The sequence below is a fragment of the Myxocyprinus asiaticus genome, chromosome 12, assembly GCF_019703515.2.
Source record: "Myxocyprinus asiaticus isolate MX2 ecotype Aquarium Trade chromosome 12, UBuf_Myxa_2, whole genome shotgun sequence".
NCBI classification, from domain to species: Eukaryota; Metazoa; Chordata; class Actinopteri; order Cypriniformes; family Catostomidae; genus Myxocyprinus; species Myxocyprinus asiaticus.
The window spans coordinates 33,956,235-33,976,990 of NC_059355.1; the positions used below are offsets into that span (position 1 = coordinate 33,956,235).

At 38.6% G+C, this 20,756-nt stretch overlaps 1 protein-coding gene across 2 annotated transcripts in view; it reads left to right on the plus strand.

Moving 5' to 3' along the window:
* The window catches only part of LOC127448720 (neuronal growth regulator 1-like), a 219,094-nt gene that overhangs the window by 136,370 nt on the left and 61,968 nt on the right, over positions 1 to 20,756 (plus strand). The window contains exons 6-7 of one of the 2 annotated variants that reach the window (XM_051711475.1): positions 606 to 754; positions 13,054 to 13,095. In XM_051711475.1, coding sequence (XP_051567435.1) covers positions 606 to 754; positions 13,054 to 13,095 — 191 coding nt within the window. The remainder of the gene's footprint in view (positions 1 to 605; positions 755 to 13,053; positions 13,096 to 20,756) is intronic. The other variant, XM_051711476.1, reaches the window with a different exon arrangement.

The window sequence follows — 20,756 nt, forward strand, 5'->3', positions numbered from 1 at the left end:
TGGTCACTATTCATTTGCATTACATGGACCTACAGAGCTGAAAAAAGCAAACTTATTTTTTTGGTTTAACTATTCCTTTAATGATTTTAAACTTAGCAAACTTCTTTTTGTGAAATGTTTTACTTGAAAACTGTATTTGTAGTGATCTTCTTGACTGGTCACCATTTCTTTTGGTCAACATTTGAATCACTTTTGTAATGGATGTATCTCTTATCTCTTTTTGAGTTTACTTCAAAATCCCTCCAGTGTGACAAATGCATTTTTAAAGTACAAATATTTCATGTGTTCCCTCAATTAAAATGAGGTCAGGCAATCAGCATGTATAGTAATTATAAATAATAATAATAATAAAATAAAAATAAAATAAAAAATAGAAAAAATGTTTTTAAAAGTTTTTGATTAAGTATTGCGTGTCAAACTGCTGGATACTCATAACACTGCTTGGCATGTCTTGTCAACTACCTGTCTATTAAAAAAAAAAAAAAAAAAAAAAATATATATATATATATATATATATATATATATATATATATATATATATATATATATATATATATATATATATATATATATAAATTTTTGTTATTATTATTTATTTTTTTCAGGATTAACATGGGTCAAGGTATAGACATCAAGAATCTCAGCTCCAGATCAATTCTCACAGTGAAAAACATGACACAGGATCGCTATGGCAACTACACCTGTGTGGCTGTCAACAGGTTGGGAACAGCCAACGCCAGTGTGCCTCTGATTCGTAAGTAACAAGCATTACTCTCCCCTCATTTACTCTTGTTGTGATGGGAGTTGCTTTTTCACATTCGCTATAAAGTTTGCATGACACTCCTCCAGATAAAATAGAGCATTTTCTCACATCTTCAATGCATATGTTCCAGTAAAAGAGATGGTATTAAAATAGGTCATTGTTTTGGAGTCTGACGTTTGAGGCGAATCTTTTTCAAAGAAATATCATACTTAAAATGAGTTGCAGTTTCTTTTAGCAGTCTGTTTGAAATGCTTAGTGGTTTTTGATTCTACAGTCCCAGAGTCAATTATAAAAAAATAAAAAAATAAAACAAAGAGTGGGCTAACAAGATAAACAATTGAAAAAAAAAAAAAACAGATGGAAAAATCGAGTCCCCTGGTTTTAAATGAAGCATATCAAAGGCCCAGTTGAGATTAAAATTTCAGTATCTTTTCTATTCTACTGAAGACTGACTGTGATGCAAGAAAACCCAGAAAAAAAAACAGCAAGCTGCATCTACTTCTCCCACCAGAGCTACCTTGTGCCTCTCACTTTCTTGATCACTATGAAAAGGAAACCCACCTAACTGTTCTTCTAATGAGAAATGGCAAGCAATTCCTGCACAACACACACCTTCACATCTGTACAGATTTCAAATGCAATGTTGGTCATCATGCCAGTGACAAAATTGCTGGGATAATATCAGTCAATAAGTATTGATGAAGCAAAGGTGGACTCAGGGACACATTCAAATTTAATGAAGAACCTCAACCTTAGATACAAGGTGTGGCATACTAATCAAAGTGCAGTGTTTGATTTGTTTTCCCTCAGCATGAAGAAACCTATTAATTCGCTCTTTTTTTTAGCTCAGTGCATGATTTCAGCCCTCGTATTTTAGACCTTGTATTTGTTGAAAGGTCTTCTTTGTTTTACTGTCTAGATTATTTCCAAAGGTTTTTTTTTTTTTTTTTTTTTTTTTTGGTTTGTTCTTCTGCATGCCAGACATTCCCATAGCCAACCAGTTTAGTCACAGAATTAAAGGGGTAGTTCTCCCCAAAATTAAAATTTTGTCATAGTTTACTCACCCTCATGTCATTCCGACCCAAGCAATATGACTTTCTTCTGTTGATCACCAAATGTTTTGCAGAATGTCTGAGCTGCTTTCTTCCATGCAATGAAAGTGTGTGATGACCAGGTGCTGTAAAAAAAAAAAAAAAAAAAAAGCACCATAAAAGCATATTTTATAGTAGTCCTTATTATATGTGCACTATATTCCAAGTCTTCTGAAGCCATATGATAGCTTTATGTAAGGAACAGACTGAAATTTAAGTTGTTATCCAGTGAAAATTTGACTTTGCAGCCATGGTCACCATTCTCTTTCATTGTGTGCAAAAGATCTGCTTGGACATTATACAAAAAATCCTTTTGTGTCATACGGGTCATTCAGGATTAAAAAGACACGAGAATGAATAAATAATGACAGAATGTTCATTTTTGGGTGAACTATTCCTTTAAATTCCTTTTCCTAATGGAACCTCAAGGGTCATTTATGTCTGCCAGCATCAAGGTGATTGAGTACTTTGGCATCTGCAAAGAATATTTAGCAAAGTGAAATCCTCTTATCATGGTGTGCTGCCATTTAAGATCCTCTGTGACAAGGTGAAAGCGAAGAGCTATAAAGGCCATTATGCCATTTCACTTAAAAGTTTAGGTGGAACTTGGTTTGTCAGGATTCATTGTTTTTGGCCAAATGAGGGAGCAGATTGTGTATGACAGAGAGGTAAGATTTCAGTGTATGAAGCTTCTGTCAGCACCAAGATTCATAATGGCAGCTGCGCAACACATTTGTATGGCATTTGTTCAATGAACCTTCAAAAGAGGCTTTTTTTGAGTATCACTATCCACACTGGCCCAACAATGCCACTTAAACAGAGCTGGCATACTTGTCTCAACAACTGTACTATTGTTTTATTGGCCTGTATATTTAATTCCTCATTATTTTATGCATTGCATAAAGTGCTTGTTTGAATGTAATTCTTAAGAGCAAAATTAGTATGTTACGTGACATTACACTTAAGAGATTCAAATTTGATTAAGAAAAAAGTGCACTTTCATGAAACGTTGGCATTGGCATGCTCTCTGCTAATGATGTTACAGTCAGATACATACAGAGATCGAACCACATGTTTAAAACTGCATTATTTAAGCCTTACCAATTGCCAATGACCCTAATATAGCTAATGGCCATGGCTGTAATAGTCAGAGACAGATTCTCTCTGTAGATGCATGTCGAAGCAACACACTCAGTCAGTCTTTGTTTTGCCCAGGCACAAAGCTTTCAATGGGAGTCCATTAGTGCGTAAGATATTAACTTTCAAGGATGAGTTTACATAGTAGTATTTGAGGATAACAAAAACAATCTCACAGACTACTAATTTTTAGTGCATACAGCTGGGAACAAAGATCGCATCAGTTGATAAAATGATGAAAGAGCTGCTTAAACCAGTCTAAGCTGGTTTGCTGGTCTTAGCTGGTCACCAAGTCTGGTCCGGTTGGTTTTCTTGCTGGTTTTAGAGGGGTAGCCCAGCTTTAGAAGACCAATCAGCTCAGATTGGTTTTAGCTGGGGGCTTTTTTTTGGCCCGAACCTCAACCATTGGTCACCCCTTAATACTAAGTAACTTTTTCGGACCAAACTAACAACAGGCATGAGTTTGAATATCTTACTAAACTGGCACAGTATTGTAGTTCTACTTTTTTTTTTTCATTAAGATATTTTGCCTTCAATGTGCACACATTTTCTGAGAAAATGTTACAGTGGAACTTGCAGTTTGTGAGGTAACAATTGTCTGGCAGTCAATGCGGCTTCTTGTGTCTATTGTTTAATTTCGAAACCCTTCCAGAACATTGGCTACTATCTCGCCATAAACCAGTAAGTGAGCACTTTACAGTTTCACTGAACAGACAATGTTCTTTTAGAAGACAAAACTGGCAGACAGTGGTCAAAAGGTGATCCGTGACATCGTTTGATGCAACTAGATGTTATTTTTGTGACATTTAAATGGGTGATGCATTGCACATATGGTAAGAATACTCTTTTAGAGTGACTTGAAATTTACGTCACTCCTTTACTTTAATATTTCTCCATTACTCACTGTCATCATATTTGATTGGACTTTGTCCCCTTTACTTTGGATCTGAGGTTTTTACATCATTCTTTTGTTAATGTGGGTGGACAGCTAGATGGTTCACTTTAAAATATGCAATCTGTGTGGGTAGATTACAGGCATGGAATGCAGATTTGTATTATTTATTTATTTATTTATTTATTTTTCATCATTGATCTGAAACCGTAAGTGTGAGAAAGCTTTCATTTGATCTATATCGCTGAAGGCCATGGCAGTTTATTTTTATAGAAACAAGAGAATTTAAATATGTTAACATGCTCTAGCTTTCTGCTGTTAGGTCTTATTGCAGAACAAGCATGTTTGTATTTGTGAGGGAAATGCACGTCACGCACATTGTCTCAAACAAGGTACATTGCGAAACTTTGTTTGCTTGTGTGAGCTTTCCTGCCACTTAAAACCTCAGTTCTGCATTTTGCTGTCCCAACTATGAGACGTTGCTTGAGGAACAGAGATTTTGTTGTCCTTAATTGGCTGATTTCTTCAGCTCTGTAATCCAAGCTATCTTTCCCCACTCACTTTTTCTTATAGGCTTTGCTGAATAATCTACACCAACCAGTTATTGCAGCGAACCCAGAATAAAGTAGAAACACTCCAGAATAGCCAGAGGAAACACTCATCCTTCATGATAAAGCCTCCACATCTTCAGCAGGCACCAGATAATGGAAGCCTTGTTCATTTGCCATCCTATCAATCATAACCTCAGTGTCATCTTTTCATATCTTGCAGTTTCTTGTTGTCCTGGTTTCCTTTCTCTTAGTGCTCTTGCGAGTTGTTCCAGATGTTGTTGTTGTGGTTACCATACTGTGACCCTGCCTGAGTCATGGGGTGGAGGCATAAAAGAAGGGATAAATGGAAGGTGAACTAGAACAGCTGATATGATGTCAATTTATTCTCATGAATATCGTTTTGCTTCAGGCTAGGAAGTGTTTGCATTCATCTTACCATTCAATCAACCCTCCTGATCCAAATCTTATCTCCCCATCAATCATAAATCAGGTTGCTTTCCCCTTGAGCACCTCCACATGCACTGTAAAGAACTTAAATTATTGTGCATCATTTTATGCTGATGCATTAAAATGCTCCGTTAAGTGCACATGGTTTAAGAATCTGATTGGCTGGTATATGCGTTGTAAAATTTCTGTTCTTTCAAACAAAATAAACTGGCACTAACAGAAACAAATAGTGAAATAGTCTCAGGTTGCCAAAATTTAGATTACTACATAACATATGGTCCACTTATTCTGTCCGAGAACCACCTTCTTAGACAGGAAGAGAACATCTGACCTGTATGTAAGGTGACCAGCCATGGTTTGTGCCATTTAGGGGCAGGTTTATTTGAAGTATATTATACCAAAATAATAGACAAGCAGGATTTTCTATTTATTTTTATTTATATAATTACTAATTATTATACAGTATACTGCATAGGGCTCTATTTTCGTGACCGTGCTTAGCACACTACACTACGTGCAAAGACCTTGCGCTACATCTTATCCAATGTTTGTGAGACTGCTAATTCTAAGCACCTTTTTCTAGCCAGTGCAAAGCATAAGTGGGCATTGGTGGGAGTGTTTGCGATATCTGGGTCTATGCGTGCAAACTGTAGGTGTATTGTATGTAAATGAAGTGGTGCAAAGCACAATTTGCTATTTTCCTGATAAATAGGTCATTACGCTAAGATGTTTGAGAAGCACGTCTGTTGTCAGCCACTGTAAAAACCCGGTGGAGGAAGTTGGAGAGGGTAAAATGTTTTGATTTAGCATGATTTTTTTGACCACTTCCTTTTTTTACTATATTTTCATTTAGTTTGAAATGTAATTTGAATTAAGAAATGTTTTTGGTAAAAAAATTTCATGTTTCAACAAATAAAATGTTTCAAAATAAAAATTGTCTGGTAAAAGAGAAGTGCGTGCAAAAATCTACAGCCTAACCTGGAAGGCTGGAATAATCACTGTTAAAACTAGCCATGATTTGTGTGTCAGTTGATAAATGCAACAACATTCAGCCACCATCAGTTGTATGGACCGGAGAGTGCGTTTAAGCTTTTCTGGCGATTGTTTAGTTACACTGCTTTGCTAAACATGGATCACACTGTTTAGGTGAGCATTTAATAGTGTCTTTTTCAATCAAATGTATTATATATATATATATATAATTGCTTAGTTGTGTGGAGTGCGGTCAAATCTACAGATGTAAAAAGTGATCACCACAGTTGTGACAGAAATGTTGTCAGCACATATGCACATCAGACAACAAAAGCAATCGATTATGAAAATGGAATTTTCAAAGAAAATGCTCTGAAAAGTTTGCTTTTATTCACTATTCTTGAAGTGTCAAACGATCTTGACTCATTTGTTTAGGATCTATGGGGCTTGGAAAAAATGATAACATGAAAATGAACCTGCAAATATCCTGATTATATTTGGTTCTATACAGCTGTGAGTCAGCCCTCTTAATCACACATAGCTTCAGCTCAGTTTGTTCTTCTTTTGCCAGTGATTATCTGCACAAAAATCTGGCTCCTGCACTGGCTGTTGTGTGCAAATTCACAATATTTGCAGGACAATTTTTTTTCCCCTCACTGAATAGGATGATACTTTATAGAGAAAATGGAAGAATAGACATTTTATCTCTTTTATTTATTTATTTATTTTTCAAAAAGAAAATTAAATTTAAATCCATTCTTAAGTGAACATGACATTTCTATATGACCATTGTTTTCATATGTGGGTTGATATTGTGAGAGGGCTTTAGCAGCCCTGTTATCTACATTAATTTTCATAATTTGTAAACAGTAGCCCTAAAATGTTACAATTATTATGTTTTTTTTGTTTTGTTTTTTTTTTTTTCCCCAAAGTAAAATTGATCAAAAATGATTTGTCAGTTAAGAGTATAAGTTAGGTTTGTTCTTCAGCCAGATCTTATGAAGGAATTTATGGCCAGACCTTAAAAAATTATAATTCAATATACAGTATATTCTGTGACTATTTTAATATGAATAAATGCACAGTATTAAAGTTGTTTATTTTTTAAGTAACGTGTTACTTGTGATGGAAATGTTAGCTAAGATAAATGTGGACAAATGTTTGTCCCCCGCAAAGTTTTCATCTGGATAATCTAGCCCCCACAAGAAAGTAGTTGAAGAGACCTGGACTATATAATAGGACGCAGACGATGCAATAACTGGAGAAGAACCTCAAAATTAAATTGCATTTGACCCAGCCCATGAGCATTGCGCATGCAGTTTCGTCATACCCACTGGCACCTAGACTTGCACAAAAATACCAAAACTGCATGGCCATGCCCATTAACTTTGCATAAACGACTTATCACATAGAGCTGTGCTTAGTGCTAGCGCTCTTAAAATATGGCCCTTGATGTCTCTGCAAACCATTTTTTTTATGAAAACACAAAAAAAATAGCAGAAAATTAATAAAGACTATGCGTTCAGAATTTATGGTACTGATTATTTTACAGGCATAATTCAGAAAACAAAGTAGAGTATACAGTACTGCTTTAATATATATAGTTAAATTGCTACTGTGCCTCAAATAAAACTCTTGAATAACTCTCGAACTCTACTAATCTTGCAAAATCCAGTGGTTAATTATTCCTTAAAAGTACTCATTGTATAGTGCATTGTTTCCAGGTGGACTGATAATAATAATAAAAAAAAATCTCATGTGCCCTTACTCCCAGAAACTGTGTTAAGATAGCCAATCAGATTTGAGCTTGCTAGATTGAAAAAGTGTTGTCCAATTTTGTGTGCATAATTTATCAGACAGTCAGTGAACGGACTGTGGGCTAAGACTGAGACTAACATACTCAGGTTGTAATATTGACATTGCTATTAGCTAAATCATTTACCATATTATTACATTAACCCATTTTGTTGTTGTTCTCTTGAGACACAGAGAAGAGATTGGTATTATACTTTATTTTTTTTGTTAGGGTTGCATTTTGTTATCTTCATTTGCAGTGGTTTTGAAACCCTAATCAAATTCAGTCCAGTGCTGAAAAGGACAGCTGAACAGATGGACTGACATTTATCTTTCTCATTGACTTTTATCTTGTATTACAGCAGTCATCATTTTGGCACAGTAAGGTCTTAAAGGGTGCTGCCTCTCTGTTTTTACGCTGCCTGAATATACACTAGAAGGTCCTTGAAATATAGGGTGTTTGTGATGCAGGGAGACTGTTTCAGCTATAAAACACCTCCTGTCCAATCATTAACCAAGTAGATGGTTAGAACTGCCTGGAGAGAAAGGCAATCCTTGCAATGAGCCTGACCATGCATGAAAAATGGAAGTTGCAGCCATTCTAGGATGCACCCAAAGGTTTCTCTAAATCAGTATCTCTGCAATTGTGCTTCTAAAGATTAAAAAGGAAATTAGCCCCTCCAAATAAATCATTTTGACCTTCAAGATTTGGAATCCATCGTTAAGAGACTGGCGTTAAATGAATGAATCCAGCATGCACAGTTCATTGTCTCATCCTAATGCAACATTCTTAAAGTGATCTGACAATGCACAGCAGATAGCATGCCTCTCTTATCTTTGCAATTTATTTTTCTGTGAGTTGTATAGAAGCTGGACATTTTCTCTGGTTACGCGGCGCCTTGCAAAGGAAAAACATGATATTACTATAGAATGAAATGCAATTCCACTCACCATGATGTGGTGTTCTTGCAAGTGAGAACAGAGGTCATCTAGCAAACACATCAATCAGCTTTTATGTGGATGCTGTGTTGGGTACTCCATTGCCTTATACTGTACCTGAATATTACATGCAATGCAGTACTGTAATATGACGACTGGGAGAGCACCACAATGCAAAGCAATTTGTATTCACAAATCACATTGCAGTGTTTCAGGGCTGCTTGAAGAATTGAATTTGGAATTCTCGGTGGCCTGGAATTGTAATGTAGGCCAAATTTACACTGAATGAGAAGTGTTTTTATTGGGTTAAAAACTGACAAAGCCAAATATTTATATTTCAATGCTGAAGATCAACAAAGTGGTCTGTATTGTAAAGGGAAAGCAATGAATGGCTTGAACTTATGACCATTTCTTGCTGGTACATTTACAACATATTCAATACTATGTTGTTGCTGATATAAAAGTAAATAATATTGTGGATGTGGTTTTAATGTTTTTTTTTTTATTTGGCCATTAAATGACCTAAAGACTGTGGCAGTAACCTAGTTTTGTGCCCACACTATATGACACAACTTGTGAGTATCAGTGTATACAAAGAAATATTTTATATTTTTAGAGGATTTTATTTCTTCCTTTAAATGATGGTTCCCAGAGCAAATACCTAAATATCAAGATCTATATAGAATTTCATCAAAAGGCTAAAAAATATCGCCCAGCCCTAGTACATACTGTAGATATAAAAACCAAAAAATGTATGCATACTGTATGTACAGTATGCACATGTCTATGAATCAGAAATCCTTGTGTGAAAAGAAAAAACTGTACTCGCCTTTCAAGGGATTTTTTTTAATTAAATCTCTACAAAACCATGTTTGTTCATAATCTTACAATGAAACTTTCTACCGAGTGTTTTTGCCTCCTTAGCTTAATCTTATTTTATACCCTCTCTCATAAATTCTGGTTCACAGTGAATTCTCGATTCATTCCCAAAGCGTGGAGCACTGTCAGTGGTGAGGATTTCTGCAGGTTGCATGTCTGTACGCTTAACATGAACATCAGCTGAAAGCCGTAAAACACACACACACCTGTTTTTTCTTCCACACACGTACACTCTCAACCTTGCCCCTGAACCTGTGAACAGTAATGATCTGAACTGTCTCTAGATGCTGTGATTTCAAGTCTAGGGCTCTCAATTTAGCAAAGGGCTTGCCAGAGAGAAGCTTCTGTTGAGGTCATTACTTCCCGTAATCACAAAGGCACTGTGTACAGAGTCACAGTAATGTTGGTCTGAACAATAAAAGAGAAAACACACATCCTGGCTTATTTTTCTTTGTTCAGTTCAGCTGTGCTGTCACACAGGATGCTGGCTTGGAGGGATGATTCTTTTGACAAATGTCCAGATGGTTTGATTGTGGTACGAGTAACTTTTTCAGCTTTTATTAAATTTAAAACCAACATTTGTCTCACAACCACTTGTATGTTTTCCTCAAAACGGAGCAGAACAGGGTACAGTGGTACACCATAAAATATAGATGTATTTTTTTCTATGGATCGGTTGACTCATTCCAGCTGATGTGTATGAGTAGCTTTACTTAAAGGAAATAGGGGAGACCGGGGCTAGTTGCCACACCTTTTACTCAAGTGAAAATTTATTTTCCTCAGGGTTTGAAAGTCAATTTATGGATAGTTCACCATTATTGCTCAGAAAAAAGAAAAAAAAAAAAAAAGAATACAAAATAAATAAAATATAGACAGGTCTTTTAATACATGTTTAACATACCCAACAGTGGGACATGTTGACACACTTAATGGGGTAAGTTGTCACAATGAAATCCCGCCATTAAATACCCTCTTATAGGCTTTCAGCTAATTTTAAAAGTAAACAATAATGAATCACTACACAATTAATGATTCAGTAAAAAATATATAGGATAACGTTGTGGCAGGAGGGACACAACGTCTCATTCCCTCCATCAGGGAACAGAGGTTATGCAAGTAACCAGGATGTTCCCTATCTGTCACTCACTCGACGTTGTGTCGATGTAGTGACACTGGGGGTCCCTATACGAAACGCCACAACTGGCTGAACTGTGTTAGATGAACTGGCCTCGTAGCCAGTATTCCAGGCCGACACGTAACCTCCTCCAACGCTGTTATGAGTGTCGAACAGCCCTTCGGGGACAAGTCGACTGCCCAAAAGATAGAGACAGGCTAGCCCAGTCGTGGCCTCTTATCCTCTCTTTTTTTTCCACTCCCCAAAAAAACAGTGAAATTTGTTAACCGACTGGGGCCACTAGGTCTACGTCGGGGGGGTGTCATTCCCAAGGGGAAGACACCGCGGAGACCACACCCCGCCCGGGGGGGGGGGGGTGTATTTTGAGTGGAAATACGTCACATGGTCTTGCCGAGCTTTGTCAGAAGTATGTCATGTGGAGAAGACCCATGGTAGGTCCTACCCTACGGGGGAGGAGTTTCTACAAACATGGTGACTGGGGCAGAGGGGCCTCTGCCCCAGTCACCATGGGGGGATCGCCGAATAGCGGCAGGGGAGCTGAAAGATCGGGACTGGGCAGTAAAATGTACCTCCCACGACCTTGTCAGCTCCTCGTGCACTTCCGGGAAGAAAGGAACTGGGGCGGGGCGTGGCTGTGAGCGGCGCCGCAAGCCCAGTAACCAATCATCGAGCCGCGAGGGTTTAGGGGAGAGCAGAGGGTTCCACTCTAGCCCGACGCTTGCGGCTGCCCAGGAAAGCAAGTCCGTCATCTCCACGTCAGCCTGTGACTGGGTGACCGTACCCAAGGGGGGGAGCCCAGCTGAGGGTTCCGCGTCCGACTGGACGAGCCCGCTCTCCGATGCTGCGCTCGAGAGCTCATCACCTTCGCGGGCTCCGAGCAAGAGGTCAAACTCGCTGTGAGACGAGCCGGCGGACTCATCCAGAAGCCTGATTGGGGCAGATGAGCGTGCAGGGGAGTGGGAGGTCTGTAGGGGGATACCCGGTGGAGGTGGTCCCATTGGGGTCCCCAAATCGCCCCCAGTGCTAGCCGCGCTGGCCTCATACCCGTAGGTAGAAGGACCAGGGCGGGGAGCCGCTGGGGTGGCGACCGCATCGTTGCCATGGTCATGTTCTCGCAATGAGTACATGACCCATTCACGAACACTGTCTCCGTGTGGGCAGTGCCCAGGCACAAAAGACAGTGATCGTGACCATCAGAAGGTGAAAGATACCAACCACAACCAGGAATAACACACAAATGGAAAGGCATCTTTAAAAAGACGCGTCTTTAAAAAGACGTTCCGTGTGTGATGCTCTTTTAGAGAAATATATTCTTTTTTTTTTATTTTTTATATACTCTCTTATTTCTGCTGAAGCACCCAGGGGCGTTCTCTGCAGTGCACCAGTGCAAAGGGGGGAGAACCCATTGAAATGCGTCATCAGATCCAGCAGAGGTGAATGAACAGCTGTAGGAATTCAGCTCAGTGAGCATCGACCATTCGGCTCTGAAGAGAAAATTTGAATGAGTGGTTGCATACCAGCTCCTTTTATACCCGTAGGTTCGGGGAAGTGGTATGCAAATACCACTCGCCAATTTTCATTGGCCTTTTTTCAAAGACCAGAGGTGTTTGGGCTCCCAAGAGTGACCCCTAGTGTCACTACATCGACACAACGTCGAGTGAGTGACAGATAGGGAACAAGCATCTGTGTAACTGGACTTTTGAAAATAGCCTTTTTGACAACTTCCCAGTTTCACAACTAGCCCCGGTCCTCGATCTCCTCATACATATTAGCAGATGGAATGCTTTTAATTGTGAAGACAGAAGTGTGTCTGTATATCTCACCCAGATCTACACATATCCCCACAAGATAAGTTTTAATTACCATCAGTTAAGTCAGTCACTCAAAAATATGGAGCCTATATGAGATTAAAAAATGAATTGACATTAAAGTCCTACTTTTAACATTTCCCAAAAAGGGAGCTAGGGCAACTGAGAGAGTATGATATCTATTAATAAAATGAAAATTATATTACATCGTCATGATTAAACGACTGTCTGCTAGGTGCAAATGTAATTTTATGTGTTAATTGAGCTGAGCTTCTTTCCGGCCTGTAGAATTGAGTGATGCTCAGAAGCTTCTAATTTGGAGTATCAAAGATCAGCGATTATGATATGATTTGAAATTGACTCAGTCAAAACCCCTCTGAACATAAAAAACCCAACAAAACCTGATTGAACATTACATTTTGATCAGGATGATCAAATCTCAGCAGGGAATCATTTTATTTTGAGATTTAAAGGGCCCTTTTATTGCTCGCTGACCACAGAAGCAGAGGAACGTTGGAACTTTCACACCCCTTTCTCCAGTCTTTGAATGTTTTTGTTCTCTCTTCCATTCTTTTTTTTTTTTGCCTTCGTTATGTTAATAATATAAAAATGTCCTCTTTTCCCTCTTCCCTTCTTTTCTTGTAGCAATTATTGAATCCACCACAACTAGTGCTGTCTCAAGTCCAGGTCAGTATATGTCACACGCTGTATGCAGCTCAGTAAGGGATCCGAAATGCTACACTAACCAAAATGACCTCTTTCTCATTGCAATTTCTCCCTCCCTCAATTGGCCAGGATGCCTTCTGGCATACATCTTTATGTGTTGTTACTTAATTTCTTTTTTTTTTTTTACATTAAGGGCTGTCAATTTATGTCAATGTTAATTTTGATTAATAAAGATATTTAAAAATACTCACAAAATTAACACAAATCTTAACACAATACACAACACAATTCATGCCCCCTAACCTGTATTTAAATTCCATAATAAGAAATTTGCCTACCATTGGAGCAAATTACGCTTGAAGTACCACCTAAATGCAAAGCATATTTTTGCGCAGACCTAGCTACAACTACAGGCAACACGACACACCAAATGACACTTACGAGAGCAGGCAGCACAGAATGAGTGAGGAGATATTTAAACAGCACACATTATTGCTTTTAAAACTGGGTACACAGAGAGCAACAGAATGGACAGAATGTAGGGGTCTAACTTGAAAAAGTGTCTTAAATATGCCAGGAGCTCTAAAATACCTGTGGAGTGCTATCCATTGGCATCTCCATTCATCTCTATGGTAGTGCTCAGCTAGTGGAGGTTTTCCCGGAAGTACAAGAAAAGGAGGCTGACATCTTTGCTCATGGGCGCTCAGTTCATGATTTTAAAGGTGCACTCGAAAATTTTGTCAGTTATATCAGTAACCTTATAAAAACTCATTTATTTTACATGGAGCAGGGTCTCCTCATGGGGGCCGCTATATTAGAATCACATGACCAGCTGAATACTACTCGCTTAATCTCAGTAATTGACCCTTCGCTATGCCCCACCTTAAAAGCGCTTCTGACCAATCCTGTCTTAGCAACTGTTGCCCTGCCGCCATTACTTTGACACGCGTTTGCTATTTTCCAATGAGAGCCTATGGAAGTGATGTGTGATTGAGTACTTTTAAGTGGGATTTTATCAAAATAATCCCAAAAATTTTAAACACGATGTTGCCGGGTCATTTGTTATAATGACACGAGTTACCCAGATAGGATACATGCAGTGTTTTTCTTTCTTTTTTAAATAATCTTTAAACCAATCTGGAGAAGAGCATGTTATGGATTAAACTGTGTCAGCCCTCGTTCCCAAATGAACATATAACATCTGCAACGACACCTACATTTGCTCCAAGGTAAATTAAAGCTAATAACTGAATGTTAATTAATTTATGTATTGACTGAAGTCAAAGTAAAAGTGATAGTAAATAAACAGTTCACATCATTAAAATTAGTGTGTTATGAGACGTTATAAACAGCTATGTTCACTTACGCTAATGTTATTAGATGTGTAATTGCTATTAAATGAAGTTTTTCTCTTTTCAAGTGACTGTAATAATCATTTGCCTTGATTCTAATTCACAGTCTCCACAGTTTTTATTTATATTATTGTGTCAAGTCATTTTTATTTGTATAGCACCTTTCACAACACACATCGTTTCAAAGCAGCTTTACAGAAGAAAATGCATTAACAGAAAATGAAACTGTAATATCTATAATGTCTTAGAGTCATCATTATGTAGTTTGATAAAATACGATTGTGAATTGTGTTTAAAAATAAGTATTTTTTATTTTTTTTTACAAAAAACTTCAGATAAATATGCATTATGCCACTCTTCATACCAGCCCACGTAAAATATTATCCATTCCGTTTATGAGAATATGCTGCCAAAAACCACATCATCCACAGCAGTCTTCCATTCATTCCTATGGGGAGTTCTGCTGAACTTGTCAGAGCGAGTGACAGTAACTAAGGGGGGAGGAGCTTAGCGAAGGGTCAGTTGGCCTGTTATTTGACACTTTCACTCTTGGATTAAATTATGCCTGGTTTACTGTGCATTGTTCTAAAATACAATGGCTTTGGTAATTGAAAACTACATTGTTTGAATGATGCAGCATCCAGGCCACTAGGTGTCAGTGTAAGCAATACTTTGACACTTCAAGAATGACTGAGTGCACCTTTAAGAGCACTTCAAAAACAATCTATCGCTGGAAAAAGATGTACAAAAATACGTCAGAGAACATGACAATTGTTGAGTGGCTGTCAGTGGAGAAACAGCAGTGTAGTTTAGTTCCAGCAGGGGCTAACAGGGACCCACTAACCAGCTAATTCCTGACCCCCTGAAACAACGGCACTCATGCTTGTGACCGAATGACCTAAGACGTCCATCAAGAACATGTATGTAGACCAACATTTAAAAAAGAACATGAAAAATAAATGCATCCTGCATGAATGGCAAATGGCCAGAAACATGCAAGTATGCAAGTATGCAAATGCAGACACAAGCGCATGGCTGATGCATTGGTCCAATTGAACATACTTAACCACAGTACTCAAGGGGGCGATGGAATTACTTTCAAGTCTCTACATTAAAAACGGATATATTATTATTTAGGTGGATTGTATCATAGGCCAGTGATGGGCATACATTCAATGAAATGGAAATAAAACAACAATATAGGCTATTGACTAAAGCCACTTTAAGTACAGCAGTAATGCAAAGTATTTAAGTCATCTTAATTTGGGGGCTTTTCTCAGCAAATATTGATACATGCCATTAGTTCTATTAATTAATCAGCATGTCATGTAATTAATTTGATTTAAAAATTTGTACTGATTGACAGCCCTACTTTTTTATCTGTTTGTTTATTGGTGTTTTATTTCTTTAACGTGTGGCATTGCACAATTGAGCACTGACACCCCTCTGAGCGAGCACTGTGGTGTTATGGTGGGCACTGTCATGTGTAGCGCTGTGGCTTTCCTAAACGCTGATTGCTTCTCTCTGGCTTCCTCATTCTCTGCTTTAGTGCGGGCTGCATGAAGGGCGGGATATTGATAATACGCCTCCTCGACTTTTTCCTTTTATTTGTTGTCTGCCATTTTCTCTCCTCCTGAGCAGCGACTGATTCCGCCGTCTCTGAACGTCTCTTACTATCTTTGGCATTGCTGTTTTTTCACTGGTGTGCTTCTTACTGAAATCACAGACCATGGTATTCTTTTTGGGGGGAGGGTGGATGTGTGTGAGTGAGTGGGCGTGTGTGTATTAAAGGAATAGTTCACATTAAAATAAATTTTCTGTGGAACATGAAAGGTGATATTTTGAAGAATATCCTGGCCGCTCTTTTGCATATAATGAAAGTGAATAAGTTCTGGGGCTTTCAAGTTCCAAAATGAGAAAAAAAAGGCAAAAAAATAAAAATATCATAAAGGTGATCAACACTTTATTCCACGTCTTCTCAAGGCATACAATAGTGATTGTGTGAGAAATAGACTCAAATTTAAGTAGTTATTCACCGCTAATCTTTGAACTCGAGAACCAGATTTGTCTGATTCATTGATGAATCGTTCAGACAAGTTTTTTGAACTGAATCAATGTATTAATTGAAAACAAAACAGACATCGCTACTTCTCTCATGAACTTTAATGAACGCGCCAAGGGGAAATTTTCAATGAACTATTCCTTTAAGTGCTCTCTGAACACCTGCGTGAAAATGTAATCTCTCAAATGAGATACATTACTTCCTTTAATGCTTTCTATTTAGTACATAAAGTCTGACATACACGGATATAATGCACATGCTAGCAATATGTGTAATGTAATGTTGTACTGCATGACTGTTCTTAGTAACCACAAAGAGTATCATTCAAGGTTACAGATATGAATGCATTTTTATACTCCATTTTACTTATATGTCACTGTATTAGTAGGTATATCATTTTGTATGGAATGAATGTAATTAGCCATGGGGTCCTCTCGCTGCCAGCAGAGGTTAGACCTCTGCCAGTGTGCAGCCCTTAACTTTCATTTGATGCGACGCTTGTAGAACAAATGACAATTTCATGGTCCAGTGCAGTAGCGGCAGTATCAATCGCTGAAATAAACTGTCTTGACGTCCCACTGTTCTTGTTTTGTTCCAAGTTCCAAATTGTATTTATAGTTAATTTTGTGGTGTCCCAGCTGACCGACTTGGCAGAGAGAGGATAGTTTGCATTCCTTGCAACAGGTCCATTTCTTATTTGACAAAGTATATAAATGAATTCACAAATGCTAATTATCTTCTGACATCTCTTCACAGGAGTGTTGGATTATGGGTATTCAGAAAGAGGCAAAACATACGGTATGCAAATGCAATGATATATAGAAATTAGGGCTGTCAATCGATTACATTTTTTTTTTTTTAAATGACATATGCTGATTAATTCTCAAATTAATCCCAAATTATCTCATATTTGCTGAGAAAAGTCTTCATATCAAGATAATTAAAAGATTTAACTTGGCAGACAAGTAAATCACTGAATAGACATTACATAAAGTGACATTAGAAGTCTGTTTTTTTTTTTTTATTATTTTTATTTTTTATTTCCATATCATTGAACATAAGCCACTGGCCTACATTCCTCAGAAAGCCATTCATTTGAGTTTGTCAATATATGTAAGGTTTGGTTAGTCTGACAGATGTCTTTGGCCATTGCGTCGCTCCCCGTGAGACGCTGTCAAGTTCAACTTTCTGACTTAAGATCAATCTAATCAAGCTTAAATTGTTCCAATGGTTGGAAAATTCCTTATTAGGAAATTTACATACGACTCAGAGGACATGATTAAATGCATATTTTTAAAATTAGTTGTGTAAAATATACTTGTTAAATTGACAGCCCTAATAGAAATATGTATATATTTATGTGTGTACATATACAGTATATACTGCATATATATATACACACCGATCAGCCACAACATTAAAACCACCTGCCTAATATTGTGTAGGTCCCCCTCGTGTTGCCAAAACAGCGCCAACCCACATCTCAGAATAGCATACTGAAAACTATTCTTCTCACCACAATTGTACAGAGTGGTTATCTGTGTTACCGTAGACTTTGTCAGAGACTGACTCTTGAGACTGTTGCACGTGAAAATCCCAGGAGATCAGCAGTTACAGAAATACTCAAACCAGTCCGTCTGGCACAAACAATCATCCATGCCATTATCTAATCAGCCAGTTGTGTGGCAGCAGTGCATAAAATCATTCAGATATGGGTCTGGAGCTTCAGTTAATGTTCACATCAACCATCAGAATTGGGAAAAATGTGATCTCAGTGATTTGGATCTTGGGATGATTGTTGGTGCCAGATGGGCTGGTTTGAGTATTTCTTTAACAGCTGATCTCCTGGGATTTTCACACACAACAGTCTCTAGAGTTTACTCTGAATGGTGCCAAAAACAAAAAAAAACATCCTGTGAGTGGCAGTTCTGTGGACGGAAATGCCTTGTTGATGAGAGAGGTCAACAGAGAATGGCCAGACTGGTTCGAACTGACAAAGTCTACGGTAACTCAGATAACCGCTCTGTACAATTGCGGTGAGAAGAATATCATCTTAGAATGCTATTCCGAGATGCGGGTTGGTGCTGTTTTGAAGGAACGAGGGGGACCTACACAATATTATGCAGGTGGTTTTCATTTTGTGGCTGATCGGTGTATATGTAGGAGTATATACTGTATGTTCTGTATTCTGAAGAAAGGCATGAAGATATCACACAATAGCAATTAAATCCATTCTCTACTTTCTATTTCTGAAATATTTCATACCTGCTAGAATGGAAAAGGGCAATATTAGGTCTATTCTTGGCTGTTTCAGGTGAGTTTGTGAAACTGTAATGGCTGTGAAATTCAGTCCCTAGTTCACACACAGTATGCACTTTTCTCCAAAGACACTGCCAGTATACTTGTATTTCTCTACATGTTGGCTGAAATAGCAGCTACATTCAGACATGCTTTTGATTTCACTCAAAACTAACTTGTCTCTTATCTGAAGCCTTTCTGACAAATATGTGAAGCTTTTGTGCTACTGGGTTTCATGCAAGAATTATTTGGGGAAATGGAGTATGTTTCATTAAAATAAATATTGAGAGCTCAGACCATAACACTGAAGTTATGAATTCTATTTCCCTTGATGTTTTGTCACAGGGATGAGAAGTTGTTCTTTAAGTTAATACAAACTTGAGTAATTGGACTTTTCTATTTCTACACACTAAACACTATAGGTATTTGAACAGCCAACAGATTCCACTGGTTCATAGATTTAGAGCTCACAAATACTATATATTTCCCATCAGTAAATATAAAACCGAAGGAATACATTGAATATTTAAGAAATAATTTCTTTATTGTTAAAGAAAACCCTGTGTGACAGTCCATGGGGCAAATTCTCTAACTTTTGCATGTAGTATTTGAACACAAAAAATTGTGGCTTGTTCACCACCTGCAATCCAGTTTAGCTAGATGATAAGTGGAATTTTATTAAAAAGAGATGTTTGTATATGTGAGGAGGAGGGCGTGGCCGGGCCATGAGGATACACGCCCGGCCCTGAATTGTTCTAATCAGCCGGGAAGGAGTTAAAGATGAGCTGGAGACATCAGTTTCGAGAGAGAGAGAGAGAGACGGAGACAGACATGTGGCCGCTGTGTCTGTGTGTGTGTCTGTTTATGTTTGTTTAAATTCAGTTATGTAATTAAAGTTATGTTGAATGTTCTGCCGGTTTCCGCCTCCTCCTTGCCCATCTTTTACCTGTTACATTTGGTGCCGAAACTGGGGAAGGAGGAAGGATGCGCTGTCGTGGAGTCCTCACTGCTGCCGTCCGCCAGGGGAGGAGCCGCGGCCATCCGCCAGGAGACAGACGAGTCCCTGCCGGCCACCGGGAGACGGAGGAACCGCTGCCATCTGCCAGGAAGGGAAGGAGCCGTTCCGTCCGCCAGGGGTCGGAGGACTCGCTGCCGTCCACCAGAGGAGGAGCGGCTGTCGTCCGCCAGAGGGCGGAGGAGTGGCTGAGGACCAGGCGACGGCATGTCCGGGGACCAGTGAGCGAGTTTTTCTCTCTCTCTCTGTTTCTCCCTCTCACTCTCTCCAGGAAGGGAGGGGAGGTGAGTGCATCATGCCGGAGGTTTCCCCGGCCTGAGTTGGGTGGTGGAGGAGTGTGACGAGGAGGAGGGCATGGCCGGGCCGTGAGGATGCACACCCGGCCCTGAATTGTTGTAATCAGCCGGGAGGGGGATAAAGACGATCCGGAGGCGCCAGTTTGAGAGAGAGAGAGATACATGCACCTGCTGTGTGTGTGTGTCTGTGTGTTTAAGTTGACTTATGTCATTAAAAGTTTAATTGACTGCTCAGCCGGTTCCCGCCTCCTCCTTGTCCATCCTTACCCGTTACAGTGTACATTTTTATTGATCATGGCAGTAGTTATTCATCAAATCATGATCAAATGATTGAGAAGAGAGCTATGATCATATATATTCAGACGCACAGTATAGTCGAGCATGCTTTTGGCATTTCAAAGCACTGATTCAGGTGTCTGTAGTGGTGAATCGATGTTGTACAGTCCCAGTAAAGTGTGCCAAATTGTGATATTCTGCTGCATCCTCCACACCCTAACACTCAAAACCCTCAGAACTGGCATTTGCATCATGCTAATTGAATTAAAAAAAAAATTAGGGTTGTGTTTGTGCTATTACCTGATTTGCATAAGTTGTGAATCAGGTGCTAAAACAATGCAGACAGTGCATTCAAATAAACCACTCTATAGGTGCGATTCATT